Source organism: Perognathus longimembris, chromosome 14 (assembly GCF_023159225.1).
Source record: "Perognathus longimembris pacificus isolate PPM17 chromosome 14, ASM2315922v1, whole genome shotgun sequence".
Classification (NCBI taxonomy): Eukaryota; Metazoa; Chordata; class Mammalia; order Rodentia; family Heteromyidae; genus Perognathus; species Perognathus longimembris.
In genome coordinates, this window is record NC_063174.1 from 44280208 (window position 1) to 44299375 (window position 19168).

Below are 19168 nucleotides of genomic sequence, written 5' to 3' on the forward strand. Positions count from 1 at the left end.
AATTTAGTGTCTTCTAAATTTATTTGACTATAGGTTTTTTTCCTTCAAGGAATGCTTGTTACTATCTTATTTGATCTTATATTTTCTTTTTTAGCGTAAAAGTGATGTACAGAGGGGTTACAGTTCCATAAGAAAGGAAATGAGTACAAATCTTGTTAAACACTGTTATCCCCTCCTTTTTTTCCCTCGCACTATCCTTCCCCTTGACTCCCCTACCCACCAAGTTGTAAAATTCATTGCCAACTTAGTGTCTAGTGGGTATTGCCATTGCATTGGTTCACCCTTTGTCCTTTGTCTCACCATTTCCCCAAATTAGATAAACTTACGTACAATACAAAGGGTACCGAAATAAAAAAGAATGATCTTGTATGTTTATGGAGTTCAGTTTAGGATTTGTTGCCCCAACTTAGCTCCTTTCTCTGAGCTACAATGTCAATACCACCGGGCATCCAGCACTGTCAGTCTATTCCAACTATTTCCCATGGTTCTTGGCCAGCTCAATGGTCTTTCCTAAAATTGTTCTCTGGGTCCTGTAATGAAACTGATTTAAGTAGTTAGATTAGTTAAGGGAAGAAATAATGAGGGTATGGAGAAATAGGAGTGAGGGAAGGAAAAGGGCTAATTTAGATTCACACTCAGATCTGAGCTACTGTTTGAGTTGAATGGCTTGAGGACATGTATGTATGATGCTGCCGTAGCTGATGGACACACAGTACAGGAGGCTTCAGAACATGGCAGGGATTATAGGGGATAAAGATCTCTCCAGTTGTCTTCTGCATCTTTTTTTTGGGGGGGGCAGAGTATGTGCTGGTACTAGGGCTTGAACTCAGGGCCTTATCTTGCTTGGGTTTTTGCTCAAGGCTGACACTCTACTACTTGAGCCACATCTCTATTTTCAACTTTTTGGTGGTTATTTGGAGCTAAATGTCATGTATTTTTCTGGCCATGCTGGCTTCAAACCTTAATCTTCAGATCTCCGCTTCCTGAGTAGCTAGGATTATAGGTGTAAAGCCACCAGCTCCCAGCCTTGGTCATGTTTTTAAAATGTATTTTACGGTGTCATTGTGACTAGAGATCCCACTTGACCTACTTCTTGACACCAGTGTCTAGCTTCGTGGACCCTCACTTAATATTTTTGGAATGTATAAATGAACAATTAGGTGCTTGGCTGTTTACCAAGACCTTCCACGTTCATAGTCTTGTTCAAACCTCACAGTAGCCTGGGCATGTAATTTAGGGTTATTATTATTCTCACTAATTATGGATATGGAAAAGCAGGCTGAGTGAAATTCCCTAAGGTCACATAGTGATTGTGAGATTGGGTAGAGTCAGGCCTCAGAACTAGGACTCTGTAAGTAAAATGTCACATGCATATGTCAATCTTGAAAAGGAAATTCTGACATGTTACCACATGGATGAGCCTTGAGAATGTTATGCTAGGTGGAACGAGCCAGTCACAAAAAGTACAAATATTGTTTGATTCCACTTTTATGGGATACTTAGACTACTCAAATTTGTGGAGACAGAAAGTCTCCATGGTAGTTGCTGGAGGCTGGGAGAGAATGGAAAGAGGAATGAATGTATGTAAGAGATCTAGGTTTACAAGATGAAATGAGTTTTGGTGATGGATGACGTTGATAATTGTGCAGCATGATAGGTGGGTTTAGTATCACCAAACTACATTTAAAAGTGTTGAGGGGTTGGGAATGTGACTCAATGGAGCAACAACTGCCTAACATGAACGAGGCCCTGGATTCAATCCTAAGCACTGCAAAAGAAAATAAGCAGAACACACTGAGTTGACAAATTTTATCTTATACTCATTTTAGCAAAACTTCTAAGAATTAGGAAAACCTGAATGTGGTGGTATGTGTCTATAATACCAGAATTTGGAAAGAGGAGGCAGGAGGCACACATTTGAGACAAGCCTGTTATACTGGGTTCAAAGCCAGCATGAACAACAGATTGAGACCGTGTCTCAAAATAAATAAAATCAATAAAACAAAACAAGAGACGTTCTCAGTCCAAACCCAGGGCTCTTTCCTGCACTCCATTCAGCATCCTTGATAGGACAGCTGCAGTATGAGGTGTTTTTTTTCCCCTCAAGCGTGTGTGTGCGCGCACATGCACGTGCGTGAGCATGTGCACTGAATTGTAGTTTGCAAAAGTCACCTATACAGAGACTCTGGAAGAACTATCTACTTTTCCTAGAACATTCTTCCTATTGGCATAAACTCTGACCTCCGTCCTCAGATCTAAATCAGTCCTGAGAGTAAGAACTTCTTGGAAAAAGGGAAGGTTCATCCTTCAAGGATGTCACTGGGCCTAAGTGACACAGTGATGATGATTGCCAGCCTTGCGTGGTACTTCCTGTGTGCCAGACATTGTGCTTGATGCTTTTGCAGAAACTGGCTTCTTATAACAAACAGGGAAGCTGGTGTTCTGATAGGTTAGTTAACAGTTTCACAAGGATGGTAGAGCCAGGATTTTCATCTACATAGGGAAGCTGGTGTTCTGATACATTAGTTAACAGGTTCACAAGGATGGTAGAGCCAGGATTTTCATCTACGTCTACTGGACTCCAGAGCCTGCCACTTAGCCCTTGTGCTTCCTGCAGAATACCTGTGCCTAGGGTGTGTTTCCCACCATAGCACTTGATGGATTTCTTTCCCTTCCCATAATGCACTCCACTGTCCTAACAAGAGGATGATGGGAGATCATCTCAGTCAAGTCAGTGTGTCTTGATTTCTTGGTGCTCAGATGGAAGTGTGTATTCCTCTCTGATGGTTCAGACTATACTTGGAGAAGGACAACTTCTGTTAATTCCCTAAAAAGATGTCATATAACACCTTCTGTCAGTGCCAATCTTCTATCAGAACTTCCCAAAGCCCCCATCCTGGTGGGTGGGACACTTTTGCAGGTGCCAGCCTCTTAGCTTAAGACTAGGAAGTATTATCTAGCTGGTAATGTCATTTGTTTGAAATCTTGAACAGATCAATAGGAGCTCAGCTTGTCACTTTCAGTTTGCCTGGGATGTGTCAACAAGTCAGCACACACATTAGTGATTTCAATATATATTTTCCTGGATGTTTATTTACTATGTGCCTGGCATGGTGCTAAACACTATACGTGGATCGGCTCATTTGACCCAACATTCATATAAATTAGGGGCCATCAGTTCTGTTATACTGTGTTTTGTTTTAAAAAATGCAAATTTGTCCCAATACAATGGATATATTAGGGAACACTTGGAGCATAATAATTTTCCTGTTGGTTATGCATGATTTTGTCCATGAAAAGCGCTAGGTGAAGGCAGAAAACTGCTGCCAGCAGAACTAAGCGGTGGAGGAGCACGTGAATACACACACCGCAAACCTGAGTCAGCCATGGTAGTTACCTGTGAATTCCAGGCCACATCTGATGTTATGATTTGTTGACCTTTTCCAGGTCACTCTCTTTCTCCTTCTTCCAGGCAAGTCATAGGCTTTTGTTAAGTACTACATTTATTATCCCACTTACATATTCCCAACATGTAAAACAATAGTTTCTACTTATTATACATCACTGGTGACGTTTTTGGGCATTGTGCCACAGCTCATATTTCTCCCTCCTATAAACCTATGGTTTTCATTGTGTGTATTTGGCCCAGAAAAGTGACTGAAGAATGCAGAGATGCTTATAATTATGTTTATTACTATTTCCATGTAGTGGATGAACTTGAAGCTAAGAAATTTGCCAAAGATTCTCTCTCTCTCTCTCTCTCTCTCTCTCTTTTTGTTGGTAGTGGGGCTTGAACTCAGGGCCTGGATGTTGTCCCTAAGCACTTTTATTCAAAGCTAGCATTCTACTACTGTGAGCCATAGCTCTACTTCTGGTTTTTTGGTGATTAATGGGAGATCAAAGTCTCCCAGACTTTTCTGCCTGCGCTGGCTTTGAACTGCAATCCTCAGATCTCAGCCTCCTGAGTAGCTAGGATTACAGGTGTGAGCCACTGGCACTTAGCCTGAAGATTTTTTTAATAGCAGACAGCAAACCATAGTTCAAACCCCATTCCTATACTTAAAGCATTCAAAATCAAATTCTGAGCTGGGAATGTGGCTTAGTGGTAGAGTGTTTGCCCAGCATACATGAAGCCTTGGGCTTGATTCCTCAGAACCACATAAACAAACAAACAAACAAAAAGGCCAGAAGTTGTGCTGTGGCTCTAGTGGTAGAGTGCTAACCTTGAGCAAAAGAAGCTCAAGAACAGTGCCCAGGCCCTGAATTCAAGCCCCAGGACTAGCAAAAAGTAAATAAATAAAACCACATTTCTGGTTGTACCCAGAATACATAGACTGCCTCTTCTCCCAGTTGCCAGTCAAGCTTGTGTTCCTAAAACCAGAGTTGCTACAATTATGTGAGAGCCCCTCAAGGTGTCTGGGCATGGCAGTGACCTGGACCACAGAAATTCCCTTCTGGTTCCTTCCTGTTGTTTTACTGCTCTACTCCCCACCTGCTACTGCCTCCTAGACTGCCTGGCAGCCTGGCACCTGACAGCTGCTACCTGCTGCTCTGCTTGTAGTCTGGAGTTATTGGCATCAAAGAACAAAAGCACACAGCACCAGGGCACTGGGGCTGAGTTATAGATAAATAGACATTCATGTTGGGGCTAGAGTTAACATGGCCCCGTGGGCTTTGATAGGCTCACTCTTCTGTGTTTGAAAAGCTCAGAGAGCCAGAAAGAGCAACTCAGATGCAAGAAACCAGACTCCTCTTTATTGAAAGGTAAATTTAGCTTTCAACCAAAATGGTTTCTATGTAAGTCTTGGAGAAGAAGGAAGAACCTGTTGCTTATTCTTCCTGGAGGGTGGGAGGAGATGGAATGTTGGAGGAGGTGCCATCCTGGTCTTGTTTAGTATCATTCTAATGTTGTGGCTAGATTTAATCCTCAGCAGAGGTCAAAAGGCCTTTCCCGATGTTTGGTAGCTTAGGAAGAGCATACACACAGGCCATTGGCCACCCTCCCCTTTTTTCCACATCTATCTGCATGAAGACTCCTGTGTGCATGTGTGGGGATAGCGCTGCCTAAACAAACATCCACAGCTGCTAAGACAGCTTCCCCTTGGTTGCCTCTTGACATTAACGCGTGTGTACCTGTGAGCTGTTGAGCTTTGGGAGAACGAGACCAGGAAAGATGACTGTGTGGATTTGGTCAGCTGGGCAAGAGATTGTGGGTAGTGAGGGATTTTTTCCATGAGGCCCTGGAAAATGCTGCTGGCTCTAGGTGGGAGTGTTCATTTGGTCCCATGGTCTCTTTAGTCCCTGGGCTGCGAAGTGCCTGTAGAAGGAACAGAGGGTTCCCAGAACCATGACTCCTGAATTATGCTGCGCCTAACCCATCCCCTCTGCCTGAAGTAATACCTGCGTCTCATGTCTGTGAGATAAGATTGCCCAGACAGCATCTCCCTAATACGTAGCTTCCTAAGCCAGTTAGTTTCTGTCCCAGTTTGTGCTTCTATCCAGAAAGTTTTCATATTATAGTTTGACCCTTATCTAGTGTGTTCCTGAGTCTGAGAGGCATTAATGACAGAGTGTTCTGTCTAAGGTCTTAGTTTCCTTATCTGTAAAATGGGGTGAATAATGTTTCCTACCTGTGAGGGTTATGGTGAGGATTAAGGGAAATGATGCGGAAAAGCTCTTGGTACTGTGCCCAGCACATAGAAATGTGAGTTTTTATGATGATTAATGTTGCTTTTATTCCATTTTCTCTGCTTTCCCATTTTTTGCCTTCTAATGGGGGTGGGAGAGACGCCCCCTACTTGTTAGTTGTGAGAGTGGGGGGAGGTGAGGGGAGCTAGGGAGAGGGAGGGAAGAAGGGAGGGAGGAAGGGAGGGAGGAAGGGAGGGAGGGAGGGAGGGAGGGAGGGAGGAGAGAGAAGAGAGAGAGAGGGGAGATAGAGATAGATAGAGAGGGAGGGAGGGAGGAACCTGGGAAGGAGGGAGGAACTCACAGCTAGATTGCCAGGACTCAGGATTGTTGTACATTTTGGGTTCTAACCCCAGCTTTCTGTTCCTCCATATCTTCATCTGAAAAATGGGAATGGTAATACCTCCTGGCTCACTGGCTTGTTCAAAACAATGAGATCAGTCCATGTTAACTGGCAGCTTAATTTCCTTTGTGTAGGAGGGGACTCTCATCCAGCATTTTGGCTGTGATGCCTTCTCTGTGCTCCCCAAAACTCTTCTAAAGGTGTGGGGAGTCTTAAACTCATGTGTTTTGCAATGATCTTATTCCGATGAAGGGTGATATGGGAAGAGGGTCCTCTGGTATAGTTAGGGTCCTCAGATGTAGCAGTGGTAAATGCAGCGTCCTTTCTTTCTTATCCTCTCTAGTTAGAAAAGCCAAGTTCACCCCCAAACTGCTGGTGATTGTTTCGAATTTAAAATTGAAAATAGCCATGCTGAGTGTACACACTTGTGGCTGAAGTCATTGTTGAATCTGTAATCAGTGTCCAAGGTTCTGAGTGGAGATGGAAAGTCCCTGAGTTATTTATCTTCACCTTCTCTGAAGAGAATAGAGGACAGGAGGTGGGGGGGGGGGGGACGGAGTTGGAGAAGGCCTCTCCTCTCCCCTCCTCTCCCTTCCCCTCTCCTCCCCTCCCCTCTCCTCCTTTCCCCTCCCCTCCCCTCTCCTCCTTTCCCCTCCCCTCCCCTCCTCTCCTCTCCCCCCTTCCCTCTCCTCCTTTTCCTTCCCCTCCCCTTCCCCTCCCCTTCCCTGCCCTTCCTCTCCTCTCCTTTACTACCTCTTCTCTCTACCTCTCCTCTCCTTTACTACCTCTTCTCTCTACCTCTCCTCTCCTCCCCTCCCCTCTTCTCCTCTCTCGCTTTTTACTTTTGCTGGTCTTAGAGCTTAAACTCAGGACCTGGGCACTGTCCTAGAGTTGTTTTTGTTTGCATTCTACCACTTTGAGCCATGGCACCACTTCTAGTTTTTCTGGTTAATTGGAGATAAAAGTCTCATGGACTTTCCTGCCTGGGCTGGCTTCATACTGTGATCCTCACATCTTAGCCTCCTGAGTAGCTCTAATACACGTACACACATGAGACCCCTGGCTTCCTCTGAGCATTTCTGGAGCACCTGTGAGGATGCTGTGTGAGTGACAGAGATAGGAAGAAGGCCTCAGATTAGATTATAGGAGCAACAAGTCCTTACCCCTTTGGTCCTAACAGAAGTAACTAATTGAGAAAGACCTGCCTTTCTAGTTGCCATTTTTCCACCTGAACTATGTCAGGTACAAGTAAGACTGTCCTTCTCAGGTCTCTGTTTAAATATTACTTCTTATATTTTTGTTATACTGTTTACCTTTCTTATCAAACCTCTAAAGCATACTCTGTTTCATTCATTATATCCTTAATATTTAAGGTAGGGTCTGGCCTATAGTTGGTGCTCTGTCATTGAATACTGAATGGTGACTAGATGACCTCTGTGGATAGAACTCACTGATTTGTTACTTTGAGGATCTCCATTTATGTATGAGAAGATGGAGGTTCAGAGAAGCAGAGGCATTTACCTCTGGACAGAGGACAAAGCTGAGATCTGACTGTAGGTCCGTTGTCATCTCCTTATAATAAGAAGCTTTGTTTTCTTTTATGTTGCTCTCCCCATAAGGTAACAGAGATGGAATTTCCAGAGAAAAGAAAGCATACTATTTCCTGCTGATTCTTGTGGAAGTTCCTGGAGAGACTCTCATTGGTTCTCCTTGGGTCACATGTTGGCTTCTGGGCTAATTTTTACAGTTAGGAGTTGGAATATGCCCAGGACCCTGAGACGCTTGGCCCATTTGGAGATGAAGTGGGAGTAGGGTCACCTCTGCCAATTTACATGGATTATAGTTGGGAAAAGAAGTTCTTTGTCAGATGTCTAAGGTTTGTGGCAGGCAGATAAAAAGATTGCTAGAGAGAGAATGTAACCGATAACCAAGTTCTCTTTCCCACTCCCTAGACATCCCTCCCTTGTCTCTTTACCTCTTTTCTTTATGACTTTATTCTGTCAGTCAGAATTGAGCCCAGAAATTCAGGTCACTCACTGTTCCTTGGGACACAGGCCAGGTGACTGACTGTGTCTCTGTAGCTGACATTCGAATGGCACTGAGAACTGCCTCTCGGTCATGGCCATAGCCAGGGGCCAGGAACTGAGCTTAGACCTCCATTCTCAGTGAAAGTGATTTTCTGGGTAGCATTGCCAGCCCTCTGTGACAAGAACAGATACTGTGTTTTGATGCACGTAACTACACAGAATGAAAGCTGGAGTGTGTCCGGGGGGACACAAAAGAAACATGAGATTTGCTTTGTTTCCTGCCTCTGCTCACCCAAGACTCTTAACTCCTCTCACTTCACACTAAGATTTGCAGCCCTGGAGCCTGTGTCCTCATTCATAAGTGGAAAAGTTGAATGAAAAATCACTGGCTTAATTCCTGTGGTCTCTTGGTGTTTCCAGTGAACCATCTGGTCAACATTTTTTGGTACTTCTGCTTGTGGTAATTCACAATGATAAGAATCAGAGTGGTTATGTTTATGCAGTGTTTGCCTTGTACCAAGTGTTTTACAAGCATTTAATCTGATTTAATTCTCATAACACCCCCATGGGAGGAGGTTTTGTTATTATTTCCATTTTATAGCTGAGGAAAATGACTCAGAAAGTTGTTCAGTTATGGGCCCAAGCTACAGCCAGGCTGGGATATGAACTCACACCTGTTGGCATCAGTGTATAAGATCATCACTTGAATGCCCAAATGGGCAACTAGCCAATACCTACAGACCTTTGGCTTTTCAAGGGATCCTGGCTCCATGAGTCTTGGGCTATCAAAGAGTGTCTTTGCATAGGAATGATGGTGTCAGTTTTGACATTCTCCCTGCAGAAAATCACATGCAAATAGTTTGATATCCTGTTTAATTAAGAGGCATTTTAATGACCACTATTCTAGGCAATCCATCAGTCACAGTTAATGACCCTGCTTAGTTATTTATACAACATGCTTTCCCTTCCCACCTCTTCTATTTTGCCTCTTTTCTTCCTCCCTCCTGCCACTCTACCTCTAAATCTTACCCACTGTAAAACTTGAAAGGGGGTGTCTCTGAGGAATGATTCAGAGCACTCTAGAAGTCTCTGAGCAGATACTGCTTATGGGGAATACAGGGCATGGGCCGGGTGAATGCTCAGCCAATACAGTGAGCATATCCTACCCAGAAGTTAGGGCACAGCTCAGTCTGTCCACAACCTGGATTTTTTTGAGACAAGAGCATTCAACTGGCTGAATCTATCCAAATGTGGCTGCAGATTTTTTTTTATTAGGGCACAAAGAACATTCCCACCTTGTTCACACAGGAAGTTAGAGCCACAGAAGATAAATCATGATTTTCTCGGGAGGCATCTGGGAGATTCTCATTAGCTTCCCTATGGCTTCAGGGTACTCTCTGTTGTGTACAAACTATATTTGGCTCCATATCTCTTTGAGATTTGAATGAATAGGTCTAGGAGGCTGTCTTGGATAGGAACCAGAGATGGAGAGTCTCTGAAAGAACTGTGTGACAGTGGGTAAGTCTCTCCATCTCTCAACTTTCCGTCTTAGCAACAAAACTTATATGTCTATAATTAATGTATATTGCCCTCCTAGATTTATCACCCGCTGATTCTAAGTAAATCTACCCAGGATGGTCAGTAGTTTCCAGAAGCAACTTCTTATCCCTCCTTCTTTAGTTTAGTATATTTTGCTTGGCTAGGTCTAGGCATGCCACAGAGGACACAACAGTTTAGCCCCATGGCTGTCATCTTGGCTGTCTTTGCTGTCTCCCTCTTTGAAAATTTGGCCTTGGTTTGCTAAATATGAGAATTGGATGGCATTTTGATGAATAGACTTCTGATTCCTGTATGGTGGTGACACCAGAGATTTAATGCATTTAATACCCAGTCCTTATTTCCTCATTCTTCTGTCCTTTTTTTTTTTAACTTTCAAGTTCTTTTGTAGCCCCCTACCCACATTTTGTTTTCAGGCACATTTTGATTTATCAGCTTATACTGCAATTTGCAAACTATATAGGCCATAATTATTTCCTGCCTGCTTTTCTACTAACCTTACATTATAACCCCTCCTCTGAAGACATAACCCTAACTGCTGTTCGGTAAAAGAGAGGACTGTCACTCGTGTCCTGCTGACTGAGAATATTGATGAGAAGCAGCCAGTCTAGGGATCCTCTGCAGAGGGCTGGTCTAGAGGGATTCTATAAATCAAGGGGTGGGTTAAAATGCTGTTTATTTTCACAGGAGTCTGAATGTTTTGTAACATTCAGAAGAAGCCTAGGGCTTCTCTTCTAGGCTTCCTCAGCACAATTCAGTTTCGCCTCTGAGAGTAGGAGGGAAGAAGAATATTGTATTGTTCCTAAAGACTGTGGGAGTGAACCCTTCTGTATTTGTTTTGAAAGTTCATTGGCTTAATTCAAACGTCAACCTTTCCAGAGTTGAGTGTTTATTTGTAGTTGTCCAATGAGATTTCCAGTGGCAATTCTTGTCTTTAGTGATCGAGTATAAAGCAAGGAGAAAATCTAAGGGCAGAGGCAGCATTTCTATTACTATGGTAGATGCTCTATTCACAAGCCATCTTATGTACACATGGCAGTCTGTGATGAAGAATGGTCACTGGGCACACGGGGAAGGGAGGGAATTATAAATGCTTTGTGATCTTATGTCCTTCACTTCTATGTGGTGAATAATTCTGCAACTAACTTACCTCTGGTGCTTCTTTTTCTTTGCTTTTCAAGGAAGTGGTTTATTATTCTCTCCCCTGGAAAACCCTGCTTGATTTTGTGTCTGGTGTTTGGTATCTGGAGAGAAGGAGGATTTGCTTGGGTATCAGTGTGCAAAAATCAACCAGAATATTTTAACCAATATTCTTGCAGGATTCCAGTTTGCTTGGCTCTTTGGAGCTCTATCTGATTCCAGGATGATATGCTTCCGGACAGATGGAAAACTTACCTCTCTTGCCACATGCACAGTGAAAGGCTTGCATGGGTGGTGCTGGGTGAAGGTAGTACTAAATGCTCAGAAGGTGAGCACCTTTTGAGGCTTGCATGACTATGATAGCCATGCAAGGACACATTGCATTGTGTGTGTGTGTTGCTAACACTTTTCTTCCTTTCTCTCCCCTTCTCTCTCCTCTCCCTTTCCCTCCCTTTGAAAACGCTGCCACAGATGTCAGTCAAGGCCCAGGTGAGTCTTGGTGTTTGTACAGCTGCTGTGGGGATTTCTCCTCTGCTAGAATTGTGCATGGTTTGGCTTTGAGTGATCCCCTTCTTCCAGGGATGAAATTATAAGCATGCTGCATTTTCACAGATAAATACTTAGAAGAAGTGCTTTGAATTGGTGAATTTGTATGTGGTTTGAAGTATCATTTTAGAACCAAAGGAATATGATCTACACCCTTGTGATTTCTATGTGAATCCAAGAAGTGGTAAATTAGCAGGTTTTGGGGAAAATATTTGAAAAATTTTTTAGATAATTGTTCTCTGATTTAACAAGCATTTTTGTCTTCTACAAATCTGCGATCATCTATGGTTTCATGTAGTGGAAATTTGAGTGCATTAATATACTCCGTGGAGAATATGAAACAGTTCAATGAAGTTTTTTTTTATGATTCTAGGAAATTTCTTTGAAATTAACAATATTTACTTTTCCTAGTTATACGAGTAATACATGCTCACTGTTTAAAAAAAGAAAAAATGGTTTCTTTGTATATAAAAAAGTCAAACAGCCATCTTTATGATAATTATGTATTTCTCTGATGTGAATACTTACCAGAAGTATTTTGTGTGTGTGTGCCAGTCCAGGGTCTTGAACTTAGGGCCTAGGCACTGTCCCTGAGCTTCTTTTGCTCAAGGCTAGTGTTCTACCACTTGAGCCACAACTCCACTTCCACCTTTTTGTGATTAATTAGAAATAAGAGTCTCACAGGCTGGCTTTGAGCAGCAAACTTTAGATCTCAGCCTCCTGAGTAGCTGGGATTACAGGCGTGAGCCACTGGTATCCAGCCCAAAGTCCTACTTTTAAGTATTGTGTGTATGTTTGGGCATGCATGTATATAAATGGACATGACCATGTATAGAAATGAAATGCCAGATGATTTAGAATGATGTGGAGACAATTCTAAATTAACTAGAATATTGAGTTGAGAAGAATAACTGTCAAATAGGAATCAAATATCATCTTAGATATTTTCATGTTTTCTTACGTAGGTTGTTTAATCATTAATCCTTATATCATCAGTATAAGATAGAGATTGACACATGCATTTTTAATGTGCAGGAAATGTAGGGACCGATAGGTGAAACCGTTTTGCCCAAGGTCGTAGAACTCATCAGTAGTAGCACTGGCATTTCAACTTAGGACTTTGGATCTAGAACCTATGCATGTTGTTTTGGCATGGGACTCATCACTGAAAATTCTCTGTGACTGACAATATTGTATGTCTTCTTTTCTTTCTGTACTTCAAATGATTGTACAAGGGGGTTACAATCTAACGTGTCTATCTAAATGTCAGGGCTCCTTGATCACAGTCAGCTCGAGTCAGCCCTTCCATCATTCTCACCCATCCTGTCTGTTCCCTCTCCTCAGACTCATCTCACACGTTCCACTTCCATTATCACATATGTACACTGAGTATTCTTGCGATATTGTCCCAATCCCTTTTTTGTGTATCCTTTCTCCCACCACCCCTCCCCCATACATATCTCAATTGGACGTTTGAAATAATCAACCAGTCTTCAGTAAGCTCCTTCTAATCATTATTCTATATGTAATATTATATAACCTAAGATAATAATATCTACCTAATAAGTTTCTTTATTTTTCTGTCTCTCCTTCATCTTTAAAAATAAATGATACTTGAACTAAAGCACAGGACCAGAATTTCCTAGGAAGATACTATTACATTGATTCTTTCTGCTTATAATATTTTAGTTCAATCATTCATTCAACAATGTTTATGAATCAAGCACTGAAGACAGAAGAGTGAACAAAAAAGTTGATTCCCACCTTCCTGAACCTCTTTGTTTAAACGGAGGCAGTCAGGGAACCAAAATACATGTACACACACATAGACACACACATATACATATATATGTTAATATATATCATGTATGGAGATAACCACTAATGGTGGTGGAGAAAAATGGAGCAATATAAAGGAGAAGCCCCTAACTTTAGAGTGGTTAGGGAAGGTTTCTCTCTCAGGAAGATACTTGCCTCAAGGAAGTGACAAGATAACCCTAACACCTCAAGCTTTGTTGAAGTGCTTATTTGGCTTCTTTCCTCTTCCAGAGATGTTACTATTTAGTTGCTATTTAGAAAGGTGTCTGCATAAGGTCTTCCATTAAAGATGAGCCAGGGCTGAAATACAGCTCTCATGTTCTTTTCACCCAGCTTCTGCCCAGACTAAAGAGCACCATTTTCTGATTCACAGAAAAGCACCATATTGGTCCTGGGTGGAAGAAATGGTGGGGAAGATCATTCTCTCTCTCTCTCTCTCTCTCTCTCTCTCTCTCTCTCTCTCTCTCTCTCTCTCTCTCCTTTCCTTCTATTGAAAGGGGGAGAGCTGAGTCCTAGTGGCTCTCATCTGGTATCCTAGCTACTCAGGAGGCTCACAGCTGAGGCTTGCAGTTCAATGCTAGTTCATTTGGACATGGCAGAAAAGGTCCATGGGACTTTTATCTCCAGTTACCTAGCATAAAGCCAGAAGTGGAGCTGTGGCTGAAATGGTAGAGTATTACCTAGTCTTGAGTGAAAAAGCTCAGGGATAATGCCTGGGCCCTGAGTTCAGGTGTCAGTACACATTGAACTATTACCTCCTTTCTCCATCACAGTTCCATTTCATAGACATTTCCTCACTTTATTCTTTCAGTAGTCCTTTTATGTATGTGGTTTTAACCTTATTTTTATTGAGGACAAAGTTGAGGCCCAGGGAGGTCATGTCCTGCTGTAGAGTAGCAGGGCCAGCAGGGTATCGCAGCTGAATTCCAGGCTTAGTGTCCTTCATTCTGCCCTTCAAGTGAATCAGGCTGTCAATCTTGTCCACTCCTTCAACTGTCTGCTCTTTTCTGGTCCTTGAGGCCTAAAATAAAAGTTACTGGTTCAGATCTTCCCTGGCACCTGGTAGGGGGCAGCCTGTGTGGGCTTAGGCCTGGCGGAGGTCAGGGGGTGACCTTCCTTGTCTCTAAGTCCCTGGCCAGGCAATCTGGAGCCAGCTATGCTGTAGCTCTGACACAAGAAGCCTTTAGTGGTTCTCTGATTTTTTTTTCCAACTTCCCCTCAGGAAGACAAATTGGGGATTTTATGAGCTAATGTAACTGTTTACCCAGGGGCTGCTGGAAGACTATAAAGGGACGATTGATTAATTGATGAATTTTACATGCTCAGGAGATTGGTGAGAAGTAGCTGTACTAGAAAACACAGTCTGTGATGGAGCTGGCAGGCAACACTGTTGCCTGGGGATTCAGAGAATGAGTCCTGGACACCTCAGGCAAAGGAGCCGGTGTTCTAGTTGACTATTATGTGACAAGGACCACAGCCCCTCCTCCTCGTCTTTGCAATAATGAGAGCAGCAGCAAGCATTTGTGAAAGGTTAACTTGCAGGAGGTGGGGGGGGGGGGCTGGCTCTTCTGCAGACCCTGTATTCTTGGACTTAACTCTTCATGCCAAGCCTTCCAGGTCAGCCTTACTGGTCGATAAAAGCAGCCGCAGGGAGCTTTAGGAACCTGCCTGGGTTTACCACTTGCTACTGACTAGCCTAGGATCTCAGGTTCCTGCACCTCCTATTCAGACAAGGAAACTGAGTCCTGTAGAAGGGAAGGACCTCTTCAAAGCCAGGTACCCCATTTGCGGCTTAGAAGGAACTCCTGTCAGGTGATTTTATCCTTCGCATTGTCTTCTGGGGTTGTCACTGTTGTCTGGGGCCACTTGTGGTGCAGGATTGCCCTGCCCTGCCCTCAACCCTCTCCTTCTACATGTTCTAGAACTCTCTGCCAAGGGGTGGGGGAGGAAACTTTGCAGAGAGGAAAAAGAGAATCCGTTGGTGGAAGGATGTAGGCCTCAGGACCAAGGCTGGGCCTTATAGTGTGAGACTGGCCTCTCCTTTCCTCCTCTTCCTCAGGCCTCTGATCTGGACAAGGGGCTGCTTATGGTGCTCCCTAGCAGCCGCTCTCCTTAGAATGGATAATTTCTCAGGCTCTGCCTGCTGATTAGAGCTGGAATTTAAATGAATAACTGTGACCTTGTGGAAGTGCCCTAGTTATTCAGAGGCCCGATGAGGAAATAGGCCTCTTGCTCTTTCCATCAGAGCCCTGGCAGGTGCTGGAGGAGGGGTTGCTGCTTGTAGCCCCAGTGGAGGCTTTCTCTGTCTGCTATTGCTGGAAGGAACTGGCGCCGGGGCTTGAGGCTTTCTTTGTCTGTTCTTGAACTCTGCCTCTCCTTGTCATTCTCCTTGAGTCCTCTCAGAGCTGTCCTCTTGCCGGGAGACCTGGTTGTTTTGTCCTGGGCCCTGCCCTCTCCTCCAGGGAGTGGCTTCCAGCAGCCTTAGATGGTGCTCTGAGCCTGTGGCCAGGAGGCAGCATTGAGGAATCTGATCTGGGCCTAGGATCACAAATAGGGTACTGTAGATGCCTGCTGTCCAAGGGCTGACCCCAGGAATAGCCATGCTGGCACCATCCTTAGAAAAGCAGAAACTCAGGCCCCTTTTGACCTGCTGAATCTGAATCCACAGTTAATCAAGAAACCAAAGTCAAGAATATTAAGGTCTGAAATACACACAAGGCTGGCCCTCCGATTTCCAGCCTCTCCTTCCCTTTGCGGCCACCAGGGCTGTCCTTACCAAGGAAATTGCCATTTACACTGCCAAAGCCCCTCATCCTTGCCTCTTGCGATGAGCACAATGAGATGCCTGATTGGCCTGGCTGGTAGCATGGGCAAGAATGACATTAGGGAAGGGAGAGAATAAGCTACAAGCAGATACACCATGTACCAGGCAGTTGCCACTTTGCAGATGAGAAAATCTGGGTGCTAAGACAATGCACCCTCTTGCTAAATGTCAAAGGAAAGTATGATAGATTTCAAGATTTAAGTCTGGATCTGGGATTGCTGCTCTATTGTGGTACTTTTCCCAGAAGTCATATGCTTTTGGTCAAGTCATATAACTTCCTTGGGTGATAGACTTTGGGTTAAAAAAAAAAACAACTTCCTTTACCATGAAGGATCTGAATTAGATCCTCTTTCAAGGCTTCTTCGATTCTGATGGTCTGTAATAGGATCTTTTGGCTGCCATAGCATTGTGAACCCACAACAGAACAATACCTTTCCATCAGCCAGATTTACAATGCCTGTCTCCAATAATACCTATGATATCTTTGCTCTCTTCTTCTTTCTTTTTTTTTTGGGGGGTGGGGGTCAATAGTCCCACTTGCTTTTTTTTCTTATTACTTTATTAGGAAAAAAAAAGACTTGACATTTATTGAGCTTGTATTTTGAGCCAGGCACTGAAATGCTAAGTTTTGCATGAATTACTGAATTCTTTAGACATTCCCAGATTGTAAATTCTGTTATTTAGGTCCTTCTTACCACGAATGAAAGGATTTAACTAATGATACTATCCAGCAAAAGGTGATGTATCAGAGATATAAACTTTGGTTTGGCTGGCCCTGGAATGGTGGCATAGGAGCTCTGCTAGAGTATGTGCTCCCGCCTCACCAAGATGAAACCCTGGTCACTACTCTGTCCCCTCAGCCTAGAGTAGTGGTAATGTACTATAGGCATAGAAAGAAGGAACAGTACTGAGGACTCAGCTCTGAGTTTTGCCCCACACTCCTTTGAATGTCTGCTTTTTATTAGGGTTCTCTGCAGATACAAGTTAGTTGAACCAATTTTTATTCCATGCCCATCTTGGGCTTAGCTCAATTGGAAGTGGAGGCTGCAGGGAAATCCACCTCCACTGTGCATAAGTGCATGGAAGAGTGGGCCCTGGGAAGACCCCCTTTGACTCCTGCAGCAGTTCTTGATGAACATTTGTGAGTAAGGGGCTGGCTCCCAGCCTGCATCTAGCTTTGGCTATCTCAAGGAAGCAGATTTGTGGAGAACCTGGAAGTTACAGTTCATTTCCCCCGTACTAGGAGGTAAGGCCAGAGATAAAGCCTGACAATGCATTCAGGGTATCCTAGAGTCACAAGTGGATAGTACTAACTCATCCCTGAGCCCATCGGATGAATGGGAGTGCTTGTTTATTGCTACCTTGGTGTGGGGAATCTGCCTTTGTGAGCATGGGACCCCGAGTGCTAAATGCCCTGTGATGTTTGGGAAAGCCCACTCAATGATTTGTATGACTCAAAATGTCATCTCTGAGATCACGGAGAAGCTAATTTTAGGTGAGTTCCTTTCTTGGGCAGGGCGGGAAACGAGGCTACATGACTCCTATGCATGCCAGTAAGTCACACAAATTGTGGTGGCATTGGAGAACTTTCCAGGCTATAGCTCGTGAGGGTCTGGAAAGGACCTGGGCTAAGATGATTTACTGGAACGGACCTCAGGTGGGTGGGTAGGTGGAAGATGGAGTACAGCTGAAAGTTCAGGGCAGTGGGGTCCTTGTAGGGTACGCTGTGAGTCTGAAGGGAGACATATTAAATATAGTTGACAGGAGTCTGCTAGTGATACAAGCCTATTACAGGAATGTTATGTTGGCTGTGGTTGTTTATAGCCATAGAGGCAGAAGGGGCATGCATTTTAAGGTTTTGTTGTTGTTGGTGGTGTTGGTGTTTGTCTTGGGGCTTGGTCGCAGGGCTTGGGTTCTGACCCTGAGCTTGTTTCGCTCAAGGAAGTATGCTTCACTTGAGCTGCAGCTCCACTTCTGGCATTTTGGGATGGTTTAGTAAGGACAAGAGTCTTATGTACTTTCCTGCCCAGGCTGCCTTTGAACTGTGACCCTCAAATCTCAGCCCTTGAGTAGCTAGGATTATAGGCGTGAGACACTGGCACCCAGAGTTTGAATTCAGGACTTTTTACTTGCTTTGCTTGCTTGCTTGGCTGGCACTCTACCCACTGAGTAATTTCTCCAGCTTGGCTTTTTGCTGGTGGTTTTGGAAATGAAGTCTTACAGACTTTCCTGCTGCTCTGAACTGTAATCCTCTGGATATCAACTTCCTGATTTGCTAGGATTATAGATATGGCCACTGGCTCTTGGAGAGTCTGAGGACTTGAGGCCAGCCTGGGCTATGTAGCAAGTTCAAAGCTATCCTGGGCTACTCAACAAAAATCCAAATGCAAAAGAGAGGAGATTGAGGGAGGGAGGAGAAGGAAGAGGACAAAGAGAATATGTTGACAAGAGATGAGGAGAGAGAGAGAGAGAGAGAGAGAGAGAGAGAGAGAGAGAGAGAGAGACAGAGGCTGGACAGACCAGTTTCCTACTAGTGTAGATTTTTGAGCCTTTCCTGTGTGCCATGGATGGTTCCAGCTACTATCCATGCACTTTTGGGTGAGATTGCCACACTGATCCTGAGGGGCTCTTTAACAGGAAAGAGGCATAGAAAGGTTAATTGGCCCTTAATCTAACAGTTAGTGAGAGGTAGACCTGAGATTTGAATCCCAATTTTGGATTACTGCGAGCAGTGGTTTGCAAACTCTGATAACATCTAAAACCATTTGTTAACAAAGTTAACAAAGGAGGCCCAGTAAAGAGAGTTCTTCCAGGTGATTCTGATATGACCAAGGTTTAAGAACCACTGTTCTAAGGAAAAGGACCTGAAAGGCAAAGGCACAAGACAGTGTCAGTCTTACCCACTATCTTATATTCCAGGGGGACAGTAAGGGAAAAATGGTAGGTGGAAGGAAGAACAGAATAATCCCCCTTTGTCTGTGTTTTGGTAGGGCTTATACAGCCATCATACTGATGTCATAATGTGATCCATAAGGAGCCCTCCCATGTCTATGTATGTTTCCACGGGCTCTAGAAGGTCAAGACAGACATATCCTTGCCCGTGTTCCTTCTCCCTTGTATTGAAGTGCCAGACTTTGAAGTCAGGCCCCATTTTACCACGTGAACCCCATTTTACCACGCAAACCCCACTTTACCACGTGAACCTGAGATAAGCAGGCCCTGTGAGCA

The 19168-nt window shown here is 43.9% G+C and overlaps 1 protein-coding gene across 7 annotated transcripts in view; it reads left to right on the plus strand.

Annotated features, from left to right (window-relative positions):
• The window catches only part of Nrxn3 (neurexin 3), a 1433525-nt gene that overhangs the window by 22741 nt on the left and 1391616 nt on the right, over positions 1–19168 (plus strand). For 6 of the 7 annotated variants that reach the window (XM_048362221.1, XM_048362224.1, XM_048362225.1 and 3 more), the window contains exon 2: positions 11224–11241. In XM_048362221.1, coding sequence (XP_048218178.1) covers positions 11224–11241 — 18 coding nt within the window. Of the gene's footprint in view, positions 1–2253; positions 2264–11223; positions 11242–14725; positions 14734–19168 lie in introns of all 7 variants that reach the window. The other variant, XM_048362219.1, reaches the window with a different exon arrangement.